The 14557-nt window shown below is 35.7% G+C and overlaps 1 protein-coding gene and 1 long non-coding RNA gene across 2 annotated transcripts; one reads left to right on the top strand and one right to left on the bottom strand.

The window, feature by feature from the left end:
- The first annotated feature begins 285 nt into the window (after positions 1 to 285).
- On the top strand, positions 286 to 701 carry LOC145157926 (protein FAR1-RELATED SEQUENCE 5-like). The gene is made up of 2 exons (XM_079076898.1): positions 286 to 593; positions 695 to 701. The coding sequence occupies exons 1-2, from the start codon at positions 286 to 288 to the stop codon at positions 699 to 701; spliced, it is 315 nt and encodes a 104-aa protein (XP_078933024.1).
- An 8094-nt stretch (positions 702 to 8795) lies between these two features.
- LOC145156585 (uncharacterized) lies at positions 8796 to 11223 on the bottom strand. The gene is made up of 3 exons (XR_013736811.1): positions 9982 to 11223; positions 9207 to 9259; positions 8796 to 8906 (listed from the first exon to the last, which is right to left on the bottom strand). It is a non-coding gene; the product is annotated as an uncharacterized LOC145156585 (long non-coding RNA).
- Positions 11224 to 14557: the final 3334 nt, after the last annotated feature.

The following is a 14557-nucleotide window of genomic DNA, read 5'->3' as shown; positions in this document are numbered from 1 at the left end:
TGGAAGAAGATACATAGTATGTAATAGGAAAGGATCAAAAAAGAAAACTGCATATGATACTCTAACAGATTCAAATAGCAAAAAACGCAGAAGACCTTTTATTAGAATAAACTGTGAAGCATATGTGAGAATGAAGGTCAACAATAATAACATATGACATACATATGAGCTTAAAGAATAACATATACATATGTTTGTTCACGTGAAGATCAAAATTTTCTAAATTCTGAAAGAAGACTCACATTTTCACCAAAGAAAATCATATATGATATGTCAAATGTGAACATGGGACCAAGTGTTGCATATAAATACATGAAAGAGTCCAGGGGTGGTTTTGAGAATATTGGAGCTACAGGAAAAGATACAAAAAATTTCAAAAGAGATTGGATTGAATATATTGGAGAAATAGATGCAGATTTTATGATAAACAAGTTGATGAAGAAAAAGGATTATTTACAGGATTTTTCATTTGACTATAGTGTTGGAAGTAATAGAGAATTGACTGGATTGTTTTGGACGGATGAAGAAGCAAAACGAAACTATTATGTCTTTGGAGATGTTCTTGGTTTTGATGCAACATACCGAACAAACAGGTAAGTGACTCCATAATTTACTTATATTTTCAAATTATTTAATTTACAAATATTAGAAAATTGAATCATTATTTTTAATTATAACAATTTTGTATGAATAGATTTTGAGAATATAAATTTAAAAATAAAAGATTCAAAAATAAATTGAATCTTTAATGTAATTATAATTTGAATCCTTATATTTATAGTCATTATTAATAGAGAATCACTTATGAAAATTTTGAATATTAATAATTTTTTATTGAATCATTTACTGATTATCTTAAATTAGATCAAATTTAAATAAACAGTATGTAAGTCATTAAATTATATTTTTGAATCATTGTATTTAGAATCATTAATTTTATGAAATATTAATCTATCAACAATAATAATGAAATATTTTTGAAACTATTTTGCATTTGGATATGTTCTTGGTTTTGATGCAACTTACCGAACAAACAAGTAAGTGACTCCATAATTTACTTATATTTTCGAATTATTTAATTTACAAATATTAGAATATTGGATCGTTATTTTTAATTATAACAATTTTGTATCAATAGATTTTGAGAATATAAATTTAAAAATAAAAGATTCAAAAATAAATTGAATCTTTAATGTAATTATAATTTGAATCCTCATATTTATAATTATTATTAATAGAAAATCACTTAGGAAAATTTTGAATATTAATAGATTTTTTATTGAATCATTTAATGATTATCTTAAATTAGATCAAATTTAAATAAATACTATGTAAGTCATTAAATTATATTTTTGAATCATTGTATTTAGAATCATTATTTTTATGAAATATTAATCTATCAACAATAATAAAGAAATATTTTTGAAACTATTCTGCATTTGGATATGTTCTTGGTTTTGATGCAAATTACCGAACAAACAAGTAAGTGACTCCATAATTTACTTATATTTTCGAATTATTTAATTTACAAATATTAGAATATTGCATCATTATTTTTAATTATAACAATTTTGTATCAATAGATTTTAAGAATATAAATTTAAAAATAAATGATTAAAAAATAAATTGAATCTTTACTGTAATTATAATTTGAATCTTCATATTTATAGTCATTATTAATAGAGAATCACTTAGGAAAATTTTGAATATTAATAATTTTTTTATTGAATCATTTAATAATTATCTTAAATTAGATCAAATTTAAATAAATAGTATGTAAGTCATTAAATTATATTTTTGAATCATTGTATTTAGAATTATTAATTTTATGAAATATTAATCTATCAACAATAATAATGAAATATTTTTGAAACTATTCTGCGTTTGGATATGTTCTTGGTTTTGATGCAACTTACCGAACAAACAAGTAAGTGACTCCATAATTTACTTATATTTTCGAATTATTTAATTTACAAATATTAGAATATTGGATCGTTATTTTTAATTATAACAATTTTGTATCAATAGATTTTGAGAATATAAATTTAAAAATAAAAGATTCAAAAATAAATTGAATCTTTAATGTAATTATAATTTGAATCCTCATATCTATAATTATTATTAATAGAAAATCACTTAGGAAAATTTTGAATATTAATAGATTTTTTATTGAATCATTTAATGATTATCTTAAATTAGATCAAATTTAAATAAATACTATATAAGTCGTTAAATTATATTTTTGAATCATTGTATTTAGAATCATTATTTTTATGAAATATTAATCTATCAACAATAATAATGAAATATATATATATATATATATATATATATATATATATATATATATATATAACTTGATCAATACTTTAATAATATTAAAACGTTATAAAGAATAATTTGCATCATTAATAAAAAATTTAAATAAATAATTTGCATCATTACTAAAAATTTAAATAAATAAATTTGTCCTTTCTCTGTTTTACATATATATGATGATTTTTGTACCATTTACTGGTATAGATAATCATAAACGATGCATAACTGTAACACCGTAAATTTTCAAACAATTTTTCATTAAAAATCATATGAATCTCGTAATGCATTTCACAAAAATCTCATTTAAATTTACAATTCAAACTCCATAATTTGTTTAGTAAAAACCCAGGATCTTCAAAAACCTAATTCCTTCTCTTGTGTGTACAATCAAGCCGGTGCCTTCCCGCGATTCCTGAGAACAACCTGAAACACATAACACATAACACATAACACGGTAAGCACGAAGCTTATTGAGTTCCCCAAAATACCACATATAACATATATTAGCCACTCGAGGCTATAAATTTGTGGGCCCACCGGCCCTAACTCTGTGGACCCTCTGGTCCTAACTCTGTGGACCTTCCGGTCGTAACTCTGTAAACTCTGGAATACACACAGCCTAAATCACATAGAAATAATGCAGTGCAACACATCACATACATAGCATACAAGATACTCTGTCACATAACTCTACTTACCACTCAAGATAAAGTATATTGAGAAGACTCACCTGACAAGCAGCAAGTAAACACCCTCGCACCCGAAACTCGAACTAGCCTCCGCTTAGCACAAAAGATGAATATCTCTAATCAATACTCTTTACACGACCCTAATAAATGAGGGCTGTTCTTCTCTCTCTAACTCTTGAATTGGGTAAAAGACCATTTTACCCCTCCATGGTCTCCATTACTCATGTTGACCAAACCCCAGAGTCAACAGAAGTCAAACTCGAGTCAACAGTCCATGTCTGACCCGACTCGTCGAGTGCACTCATGCAACTCATCGAGTCCACTCACATCCTCAGAAGTCTCGTGAAGGTCCAGCTCAGCTCGTCGAGTTGACCCCCAACTCGTCGAGCTATCGCATGCTCAAGCTCATCGGGACAAACCCTCACTGACTCGTCGAGTTAACTCAAGGACTCGACGAGTCCCCTCGATCTGATTCCTCATTCAGACGTCCAAAGTCAGATCTCTCATTCCAAACCCTAGATCTAGCCCTTTAAGACACAAGAGACACATAAAGTCTCGACCTTTACGTTCATGCATGGCATAAATGCCTCAAAATGCCAAAACAAGCCCTTCTTAAGGTGTTAAGCACAACAACCCTCATTTGGATGAATAAAGTTAGGAGCTTTGGACTCTAGGGACCTCACAAGGTCCAGATCTGAGGACTAGGCTTCTAGCTAATCCATTTTACTCAAAGTCCCAAACCAAAGGTGGTAAAAGCCCTAGAACTCCAAACACATGAGATCTAACCAAAATAATGAGAAAGGTGCAGACTTTTACCTTCCTCAGAAGCTCTGGACGATCTATCACTGGATCCAACTTTCCCCCTCTTGATCCTTTCTTGATCTCCTTCTCTTCTTCTCAAATGATGCACTAAAAATCCCAAGATAGCTTCTCTCTCACTTTCTAGCTCAAATGACCTTTAGGGTTTGCTTCCAGGGAAAGGGTGGACGCAAATGAGGCTATAAGTTCCTTTAAATAGGTCCCAAACCCCGGAAATCAGGGTTTCTCTAATCAGCGCCTACTCGGCAAGTCCCTCCTCTGACTCGTCGAGTCCACTCATTAAGTCCACGGGAAAAACCCGGCTCGACTCGGCGAGTTGGACCCTCAACTCGTTGAGTCTCTTCTTTAATCACAAGATCAAACTACACGATAATATCTTTCTCTATGGACACCTGAAACCACACAAAACTCCCAAGACCAGAACTGAACCAACTCTTCCGTCGCTAATATACTCCTTCCCACTATCCGGAAGCTCTAGTGGCCTGACCCGCCGTCAGACCGCCTACTCAAGCGATCACCATTATATTCACTCCTCGAATATCAAACCCTGATAACTCACTGATCCTCTGATTCTCACAAGACCAAATCCAACAATCGGCTACCGCTCACTCATATCAACATGCTAATGATCCAAATCATGCACCAAGAAACGGAAGGGTCCACACCCCACCAGGGATCATACACTAAACTGCTATCAGAACCCATCCGAACAAAGAATCCTCAACACTCTGCCCTTCAGACACAAGAGAATAACCAGGCTCGCTCAGAAGTGTCCTCAGACATCACAATCACAAGTCCCAGCTTCGTTCCTCATACCCCTTTTTAATACTGAGCATTAGGTCAACTTCTGACTCCACAGTTGAACCTCCAAAGGTCACCCATAACATATCCCAAAATGTCTTACTGACTTCCTTCTCATAACAACTATCTTGGCCCAATGACACCCAAGTCACGAAGTTCTCTTTACTCCAACGGATTCCACAATCCTACAAAATTGTTTCACCCTCGACCCCCGTCGAACACTACTCCCTAGATACGAGCGCCTCGCGGTACCTCCCGCACCAACGAACTGACCCACTCCGGTCCAAAACATCTGATGACAAACAATATTCCTCAAAATGGAACCCATCTCAGAATCCGGAGTCTCATTTCGCCTACTCAATGCACCACTAGAGTCAAAGTCAATATCGAGAGTCTGGTCCGATCCAAAATTGGAACCACTCGTCCCAATGAAGCACCTAACTCAAGACTCATGATTCGCAACCCGCGCGTATTCCACTTTTCCAATTCCCTTATGTTGCGACAACCACCTATCATTTCTGAATATAACAATTTCCGACAAAAATGGAGACCCCAGCCTCCCTCCTTTTTCGTCCGTCAGGCTCCCAAAAACTCAATTATTAGGGCTAACCAAGCCCTAAACTCTTCTGCGTCATGCTCTGATCAAGGAGTACTTCATCATAACAACCTCTTGCTGACTAGTGAGTACTACGGCTCCCCGTAGCATCACCACACCCTCTCTCTGACTAGTGAGTACTACGGCTCCCCGTAGCATCATAACTCCCTCTCTCTCACTAGTGAGTACTACGACTCCCCGTAGCATCACAACACCCCCTCTCTGACTAGTGAGTACTACGGCTCCCCGTAGCATCACAACACTCTCTCTATGACTAGTGAGTACTACGGCTAACCGTAGTATCACAGCTCCCTCTCTCTCACTAGTGAGTACTATGGCTCCCTGTAGCATCACAACTCCCTCTCTCTCTCACTAGTGAGTACTACGGCTCCCCGTAGCATCACAACTCCCTCTCTCTCACTAGTGAGTACTACGGCTCCTCGTAGCATCACAACACCCTTTGTCTGACTCGTAACCCCACAATCTCATTCTCACGTCAACACCACACTACATCCACTAACTCATGCTCCGCAGACTAACATAGATAGGTACACACACTTGTCCCTATTTATGCATCACAGATTCTGACAGCAACCGCCATGACAAAACATCCTTCCCTGTTGGAATCCACATTCTTAGCTAATCCCTCTAGATGTCAATATCCGAAGGGCTCCCACTGGAACCGTAGGTACTTGATACTCCACTTGCCGTCTCAAACTCAAGACCCAAAATAATTTTGAATTCAGGGCATTATACTCGGATACCTCGGAACACCATCACAGAACATCACGATGTCCTGCCTCAACCGCTAATCTCCTACTTATGGCATCATACACAGATACCTCAATGCATTCTCTCAGAATCTCATAACTATCCTTCCTTCACACAACGCGCAACTTCGGAATATTTCAACTCTCAATTGAAACATGGAGGAATCGACAATGACTCGGAACATGTTGACAACAATCCGAAACTCCCTCTTATAATGCTCAAAACTCAAGCAAGCATAATCGTAACGGCCCGGAATTAGTTGCCAAAATCAATTTCTGCCCTTCCCCAACTGAATAACGGTCCAAACATTGAATCAAAATTCTTCCACGCCAAACTAACCCTACGAGCCAACCACCTCGAAGAATTCCTATCCATCACAAGGTCTCCGACCGATGGCCACTTGTCGTGGAGACATTCATCCTTTACCAAACGTATACCACATGCATTATCTCGTCTGTACCTCGCTTCAATCACCAATAGCCCTGATCACATGAATCCGCACTGCAGGTCTCTATATCCAGATCTCTAACCGATCTCGAACAGATCTCTGATCCTCTCAACAAAATACCCGGTCCTCCCCCACTTAGGGTTCGAACCATCACCAATTAGCGCACCAACAATCTATCTCTCAGACTGTTTCCACCAGTAACATCGTACCTACTCTTGGAAGGTGCTATGCAACGCTCAATGATCTCCCCGACAGAGATCAAGCAACTCCAAATACCCCGACTCTCAGATGAAATCCTCAGAACTTCCCATCATGACTGCCTCTTAGTCATTCAGAATCTCACACCATTCCATCACCGGACCTCCCAACTGTCCGGTACTAACCCTGACTCTTAGTCTGGAAATAATGAACTATCATTCTCCTCATCCTCGACTCCTCAACCAACGCTCCATCACGTCACTTATCATAAGATCAGAACCCACATTTCCACTCTCGATACCCGTCAAAGATAATAAGGGTTACCGCCCTGATACACTCCTCTTGATTGTCCGGCGTTGCGGCTAACACATGCCTTATTATACTCACATAGGGTGTATCCTGGTCCTTGCCCATCTCAATTCCCGCTGACTCCCTGCTCAAGCTATATCATTACCTCGCGGCAGACCTACTACCATATACTCTGATTGAAGATCATCATCAATGCAATCCCACAGGGCTCACCCTCAAACTCAGAAACCGAAATTTCAACACCTCTTACGTCTTCCACAGGAAACAGAAATAGCACCACTCGGGTCATAGAAGGTGACATATCCACTATCGACTGATTGCTCAACTCAGGCTGTAATCCTCAAAACGCCATCTCCACTTATCCTTGTGTCCTGCGACTCCATCTGGCATTCACCAAAAATCCCTTGGAGTTATCCCGACTCCCCTCTCAAGGAATGCTCAGATGAAACTCGCTCCTCATGGCCCTCTTGCCCCATACTCTATCGCATACGATCTTAGCCCCATAAATATGATGGAATAACTGGAAAGAAAGAAAAACAATGCAAGCATTATCTGCTATGAATCATGGTACTCGAACCATGACATCTCTTCTCAATCTGCTACCGATCATGGTACCCGAACCATGCCATCACCTCTCAATCTGCTACCAATCATGGTACCCGAACCATGACATCACCTCTCAAACTGCTACCAATCATGGTACCCGAACCATGACATCACCTCTCAACCTATTACCAATCATGGTACCCGAACCATGACATCTCCTCTCAACCTGCTACCAATCATGGTACCCGAACCATGACATCACCTCTCAACCTGCTACTTAGAATCCTCCGGTATGCTCCCTGCATCGAGTATGGGTCCTATGCTTTCAGTAGTACGGGCCCATACTACCTGCCACATCTACCCATACTTTCCACACGAATCATCCCAGAGTCCCTAAGTAGCTGTCCAACCCTCTTGATCGTCTTTCTCATTACGCGTGCTCGCTCCCCAGTGAAATGCTCTACTCTGTCAGCGCACTCATCTGACCATGATCACCCCCTAGGCTCTTCATAGGTCCACACACTTCTCCGCCATCAGCTGCTGAAGAACTCCTAATGATGCCAACCATCTACCTCCTGAATATCATCATATTCACTTGGTAGCTAACTCCCATCATCGAGAGTTCCACAAAGCATGAAGCAAGCAGCATTCGGGCATCGAATAACCTCTATTAGTACATAAAACCTCTCTAGGCTATTATCCTACTTGCCCTCCTCATACTCGTAGGATATCACCGAACTCAAGCAACTTCACCTCACGCGGGCCTATGACTACCCTCTCAGAAGATTCCACGAATGCTCATCCAGGTATCTTTCCTAGATTACTCTTCTACTCAATCCCTCTCTCAAAAGGATTCCCTCTGGATACTCTTACTCAGCACATACTCGAAAGCATATCACAGATAACCGCAACTCCTAGGCTAAGGCATCACAAATCAGGCCACTCTAGTCCTAAAATATGAAATACCTAGCCTATCTCTAGCATACATAATATCTCATAGAATATCTCATAACACAAAATAAGGGTATTTTGGGAAATCACCGTTCGGGCTCTGGCTGATTGTACACACTGCTCCTTCTCGTTTTCTCTTAGAAACTCTTGCTCGTTTTAGAAAAATCCTTTCTTTTGAAAATTCTTTCTTAAATCCTCAGTTTGAGTCCAGATTTACCCGAGGGTGCATCCGAATCCCTCAAACCAAGGCTCTGATACCAACTTGTAACACCGTAAATTTTCAAACAAATTTTCATTAAAAATCACATGAATCTCGTAATGCATTTCACAAAAATCTCATTTAAGTTTACAATTCAAACTCCATAATTTGTTTAGTAAAAACACAGAATCTTCAAAAACCTAATTACTTCTCTTGTGTGTACAATCAAGCCGGTGCCTTCCCGCGATTCCTGAGAACAACCTGAAACACATAACACATAACACGGTAAGCACGAAGCTTATTGAGTTCCCCAAAATACCACATATAACACATATTAGCCACTCGAGGCTATAACTTTGTGGGCCCACTGGCCCTAACTATGTGGACCCTCTGGTCCTAACTCTGTGGACCTTCCGGTCCTAACTCTGTAAACTATGGAATACACACATCATAAATCACATAGAAATAATGCAGTGCAACACATCACATACATAGCATACAAGATACTCTGTCACATAACTCTACTTACCACTCAAGGTAAAGTATAGTGAGAAGACTCACCTGACAAGCAGCAAGTAAATACCCTCGCACCCGAAACTCGAACTAGCCTCCGCCTAGCACAAAAGATGAATATCTCTAATCAATACTCTTTACACGACCCTAATAAATGAGGGCTATTCTTCTCTCTCTAACTCTTGAATTGGGTAAAAGACCATTTTACCCCTCCATGGTCTCCATTACTCATGTTGACCAAACCCCAGAGTCAACATAAGTCAAACTCGAGTCAACAGTCCATGTCTGACCCGACTCGTCGAGTGCACTCATGCAACTCGTCGAGTCCACTCACATCCTCAGAAGTCTCGTGAAGGTCCAGCTCAACTCGTCGAGTTGACCCCCAACTCGTCGAGCTATCGCATGCTCAAGCTCATCGGGACAAAGCCTCACTGACTCGTCGAGTCAACTCATGGACTCGACGAGTCCCCTCTATCTGATTCCTCATTCAGACGTCCAAAGTCAGATCTCTCATTCCAAACCCTAGATCTAGCCCTTTAAGACACCAGAGACACATAAAGTCTCGACCTTTACGTTCATGCATGGCATAAATGCCTCAAAATGCCAAAACAAGCCCTTCTTAAGGTGTTAAGCACAACAACCCTCATTTGGATGAATAAAGTTGGGACCTTTGGACTCTAGGGACCTCACAAGGTCCAGATATGAGGACTAGGCTTCTAGCTAATCCATTTTACTCAAAGTCCCAAACCAAATGTGGTAAAAGCCCTAGAACTCCAAACACATGAGATCTAACCAAAATAATGAGAAAGGTGCAGACTTTTACCTTCCTCAGAAGCTCTGGACGATCTATCATTGGATCCAACTTTCCTCCTCTTGATCCTTGCTTGATCTCCTTCTCTTCTTCTCAAATGATGCACTAAAAAACCCAAGATAGCTTCTCTCTCACTTTCTACCTCAAATGACCTTTAGGGTTTGCTTCCAGGGAAAGGGTGGCCGCAAATGAGGGTATAAGTGCCTTTAAATAGGTCCCAAACCCCGAAAATTAGGGTTTCTCTAATCAGCGCCTACTCGGCGAGTCCCTCCTCTGACTCGTCGAGTCCACTCATTAAGTCCACGGGAAAAACCCGGCTTGACTCGGCGAGTTGGACCCTCAACTCGTCGAGTCTCTTCTTTAATCACAAGATCAAACTACACGATAATATCCCTGAAAATTCGGATGTTACAATAACTTTTGGAGCTGGGTTACTTTCAAGTGAAAGCATTGAATCTTACTCATGGCTACTACATGCTTTCAAAAAAAGCATTTCCCAAAGAGCCAAATGTGATTGTGACAGATCAAGATGCTGCAATTTTACAAACAGTACCAACTATATTCAAGAATGCAAGACATAGATTGTGTATGTGGCACATATCACATAAGTTTACTGACAAGGTTAGTATAAAATTATAAAATGTTTTTTATTTAATATAATTGTTTTTTTAATTTTATAAGTATGTATGCAGTTGGGAAGTCATATGGCAAAAAACAGATGTTTTGAAAAAGTTGAGTGATCTAATTTGGAATGAAACAATACTCAAAGAAAATTTTGAATCAACAAGGAAAAACTTAACAGATGAGTTTCACTTAAATGAAAACAATTGGTTTAACGAGATGTACAAAATCAGAGATTTATGGATTCCTTCTTATTTCAAAGAATGCACATTCTCTGGATTGATGAGGACTACATCAAGATCTGAAGTTGGAAATTATTTCTATGGGCTACTCTCTAACTCAAATTTGCATTTTATTGAAATTTCAACTCATTTTGATACTGCATTAGAAGGACAAAGATGCATTCAAAGAAAAAATGATCATGATTCAAGATACACAAAACCGGATTTTAAAACCGGATTGAAACTTGAAGTTGAAGCAGTTGAATTCTTCACAAGAAATATTTTCTATGATATTCAATCAGAGATTGTTGCATCAATGGTTAGTTGCATGTCAATCAGATTAGAAGAATCAGAAGAATTGAAAACATTCACAATAAAAGATATAGACAAACATACAAAACATCATGACCAATTTGAGGTACATTATAAATTACAATTATATTACACATATTATATTAACTTATATTAACTACTTACTACTTTTTTATAGGTTAAACTTTTTAAATCGGATCAAAAACTTCTTTGTTCTTGTTTCAAATTTGAATTGACAGGAATTTTATGCAGACACTGTTTCTATGTTTTAAGAATGGTAAGTGTGGAGAGTTATCCAAAAGCATATGTGACAAAAAGATGGGCAAAATATGTGGTACCACGATACATGAATAATTATAAAATACCAAATATCCATACAAAAGAAAAGAAAGAAGAAATTCAATATGTTATACGGGAATTAGAATTTGCAATGGAGTTCTGCATTGATAGGCTGATGAATGATTTTGACAAATTGATCTTGTTCAGAGATGAAATGAATGAGAAGATGACAAAGGTTGACAATGAAACAAAAATGTAAAATTAATGAAAAACACAGAAGTTATTGAGACTTTGATGGGTATGGAACAGAAGGAGAAAGTAAACATATTACCTCCTACATTAATCAATAACAAAGGTGTTCGAAAAAAAAGAAAATAATGAAGGGGAAGAAGGAGATTGCTGCTGAAAAAGCAAAGAAGGATGGAAGAAAATGTCATAAATGTGGTAAATACATAAAGTATGACACAAGTGAAAACATGATGCACGTAATTGCCATAAATTCGCAACAGAAGGCACGAAAACTAATGTTTGATAAATATTAAATTTGTTTGATATATTTTTAACAAAAGAACTATATACTGATTAATAAGTTTGTGTTTCTTATTGAATCATTTTACCCTTATATTTTTGATGCAAACGATTTGATTCAAATATGAGTTATAAAGTGGTTGATAAGATAGTTTGAATGTTTAAATAAAGTAATATTCTAAATGGTAAGATCTTTCTGAATTTTTTTATATTTATAATTTTGATGCAAAAATGTTGATACAAAATTATAGATATAATTTTTTTTGATAAGATCTGAAATTTGATTTACAAAAATAAAAAATTTTGCTTCATTAACTTATGAATGAAATATTTTAATAAAAATGTTTGATAGTTTGATTAAAATGATGTTCAAAATATCAAGTTCTTTTTGATTCTTTATATGTAAATAATTCTTTGATGCAAAATTTTTTATCCGAAATTTTTGATCCAAAAAAAATAGTTATTTAACATAAAATTTATTAAAAGATTAAAAAATATTAGTGGAATAAAAAAATTTTGGTTCATGACTTTATACATGACATTTATAATATAATGTAAGGAATTTAATTTATAAAATCATAATAAAAGTTTGAAACAATGAAATTGCATCATCAAACTATAAATAGAATATGGTTCAAAAAAATATAAAATTTTGCATTAACTGTAATACTATTTATCTTAAAAACACATTGGGCCACAACCTTGATACTTTTATACTTGGACAAGGCTTGGAAACATGTTGGGCCACATACTAATTTTATGAATAATTTGAATCAAAAAAACTATAAAACACAATTTTGTATCATATCATAAGTGGATCATAAATTACCATATAATGGTGATCATTAAAAAAAATATACATATAAATTTTAAACATAAAACAAACAAGCATACTTATATAGACTTACTTAGCATCATTATAAACCAACATTTCTTTCATAGCATAAGTGTATCATAGTTTACCATATCATGGTGATCATCAAAAACAAAAAACAAAACATACATTTAAATTCTAAATAGAGAACAAACAATGATACTTATATAGCCTTCCTTATCAGATCACATAAAAACCAAAATATTTTCATAAGCAGACACATCAAATAATTAGAGAACACCTATTGCTTTAACCCTGCCTTCAACTTCATGTAAATGACTTTCAGTGTAAATCTTCTTCCTCTTGTTGCTTAATAGATTATCATAATCCTCAAGAGTTGTTACAAAAGAAGCTTTGCACAAATTCATATCTGACAACATCTAACAAACATATTTATTCTTCATTTCAGACAATTGCATCTTTTGACTGGTACACTCAGGCAGAAAATCAGCATCTAACTTCTCCACTCCACCACCACGATAAACTTCCATGTGTCTCGTCAGAAATAACCCACAGTCAACATCATTGTCTTTAGTCTGCCAGTCCATCTAAAACCTTTCCATCTTCATTATTTTGAATGAATTGACTCTATGATGATCCAAAATAGTCAAATACTGTTTAAACATAGTCTTCTGCATAAACTATTTTTTTATTAGTATAAAAAAACAAAACAAAAAAATAAATATAAAACAAAAATAATAATTACCAAATTATCAAGAAAACCCTGATATTTTGTAGGGATCTCTCATGTAGTCATGTTGTTATCAATCATTTCCATCTTTTCATTGATCAAATAAAAAACAATAAAAAAGTAATGTTCTTTCCTAAGAACAGGAAAGAATACATGTGGAAAAAATAAAATGTTAAAAAGTAATGTATATATATATATATATATATATATATATATATATATATATATAATTTAATTTAAATAACAAAATATAAAAATAATTAATTAACATACCAAATTAAAACGTAAACTTTTAACACGGGGAAACTTTTCCAAATGATTTTGAATTCTGTCTACAAATCGTGCATTAATACTATCCGTCTTCTTGAAAACAATATTTGTCTAAGAAAATGAAAAAAATTAGAAAATATAAAATATAAATAAAAAATATAAAAAACAGTACGGATCATACCATAAGTGAGCATGGCATGAAAAACCTTGAAGGAGTAGTGTGACCTTTATATTTTTCCAGATCATTCAGAAAAGCAGACCATAAATCAGTAACACCTCTATGAATCCTACAACCCGGTATGAGAGACTCTATCACAGATCTTATACCAGCAAATCCATTGGTAGATTCATAGACTTTTTCCCTAGAAAAATTAAGATTATAAAAACATATACTAAACTTTTAAGATAAAAAAATAATATTATAAAAAAAACATCAATAAGGAAATACATGAGATTACGCATCGCCAAAAACAAAGAACCCGCAACCCTTTCTTCCAAACGTGAAACGCGTTCGGTTGTATCAACTTCTTTTTTATGATAAGGTGAACAAAGTGCTAGAGAAGGTTGTAGATCTCTATTTGGTCTACCTGGCTTGGAATTGATGTTATAAGACTGAATTGGTATTGCAGAAAAAATGATAGGTTGCTTAATCTTCTCTGCAGAACTATTAAGAGGAATTGGATCATTTAGAGTTCTAAAACCTGCATCTAAACCAATGTCTGAATCCAACAAATTCCCCTTAGACAAATTTTCAACTACCCTTACATGTTTGAATCCAACAACTTCACCTAA

Source organism: Lactuca virosa, chromosome 2 (genome assembly GCF_052849685.1).
Source record: "Lactuca virosa cultivar CGN04683 chromosome 2, Lactuca_virosa_CGN04683_v6, whole genome shotgun sequence".
Lineage (NCBI taxonomy): Eukaryota > Viridiplantae > Streptophyta > Magnoliopsida > Asterales > Asteraceae > Lactuca > Lactuca virosa.
Note: the sequence above shows the minus strand (reverse complement) of the source record. Positions and strands in the feature narration are given on the sequence as shown.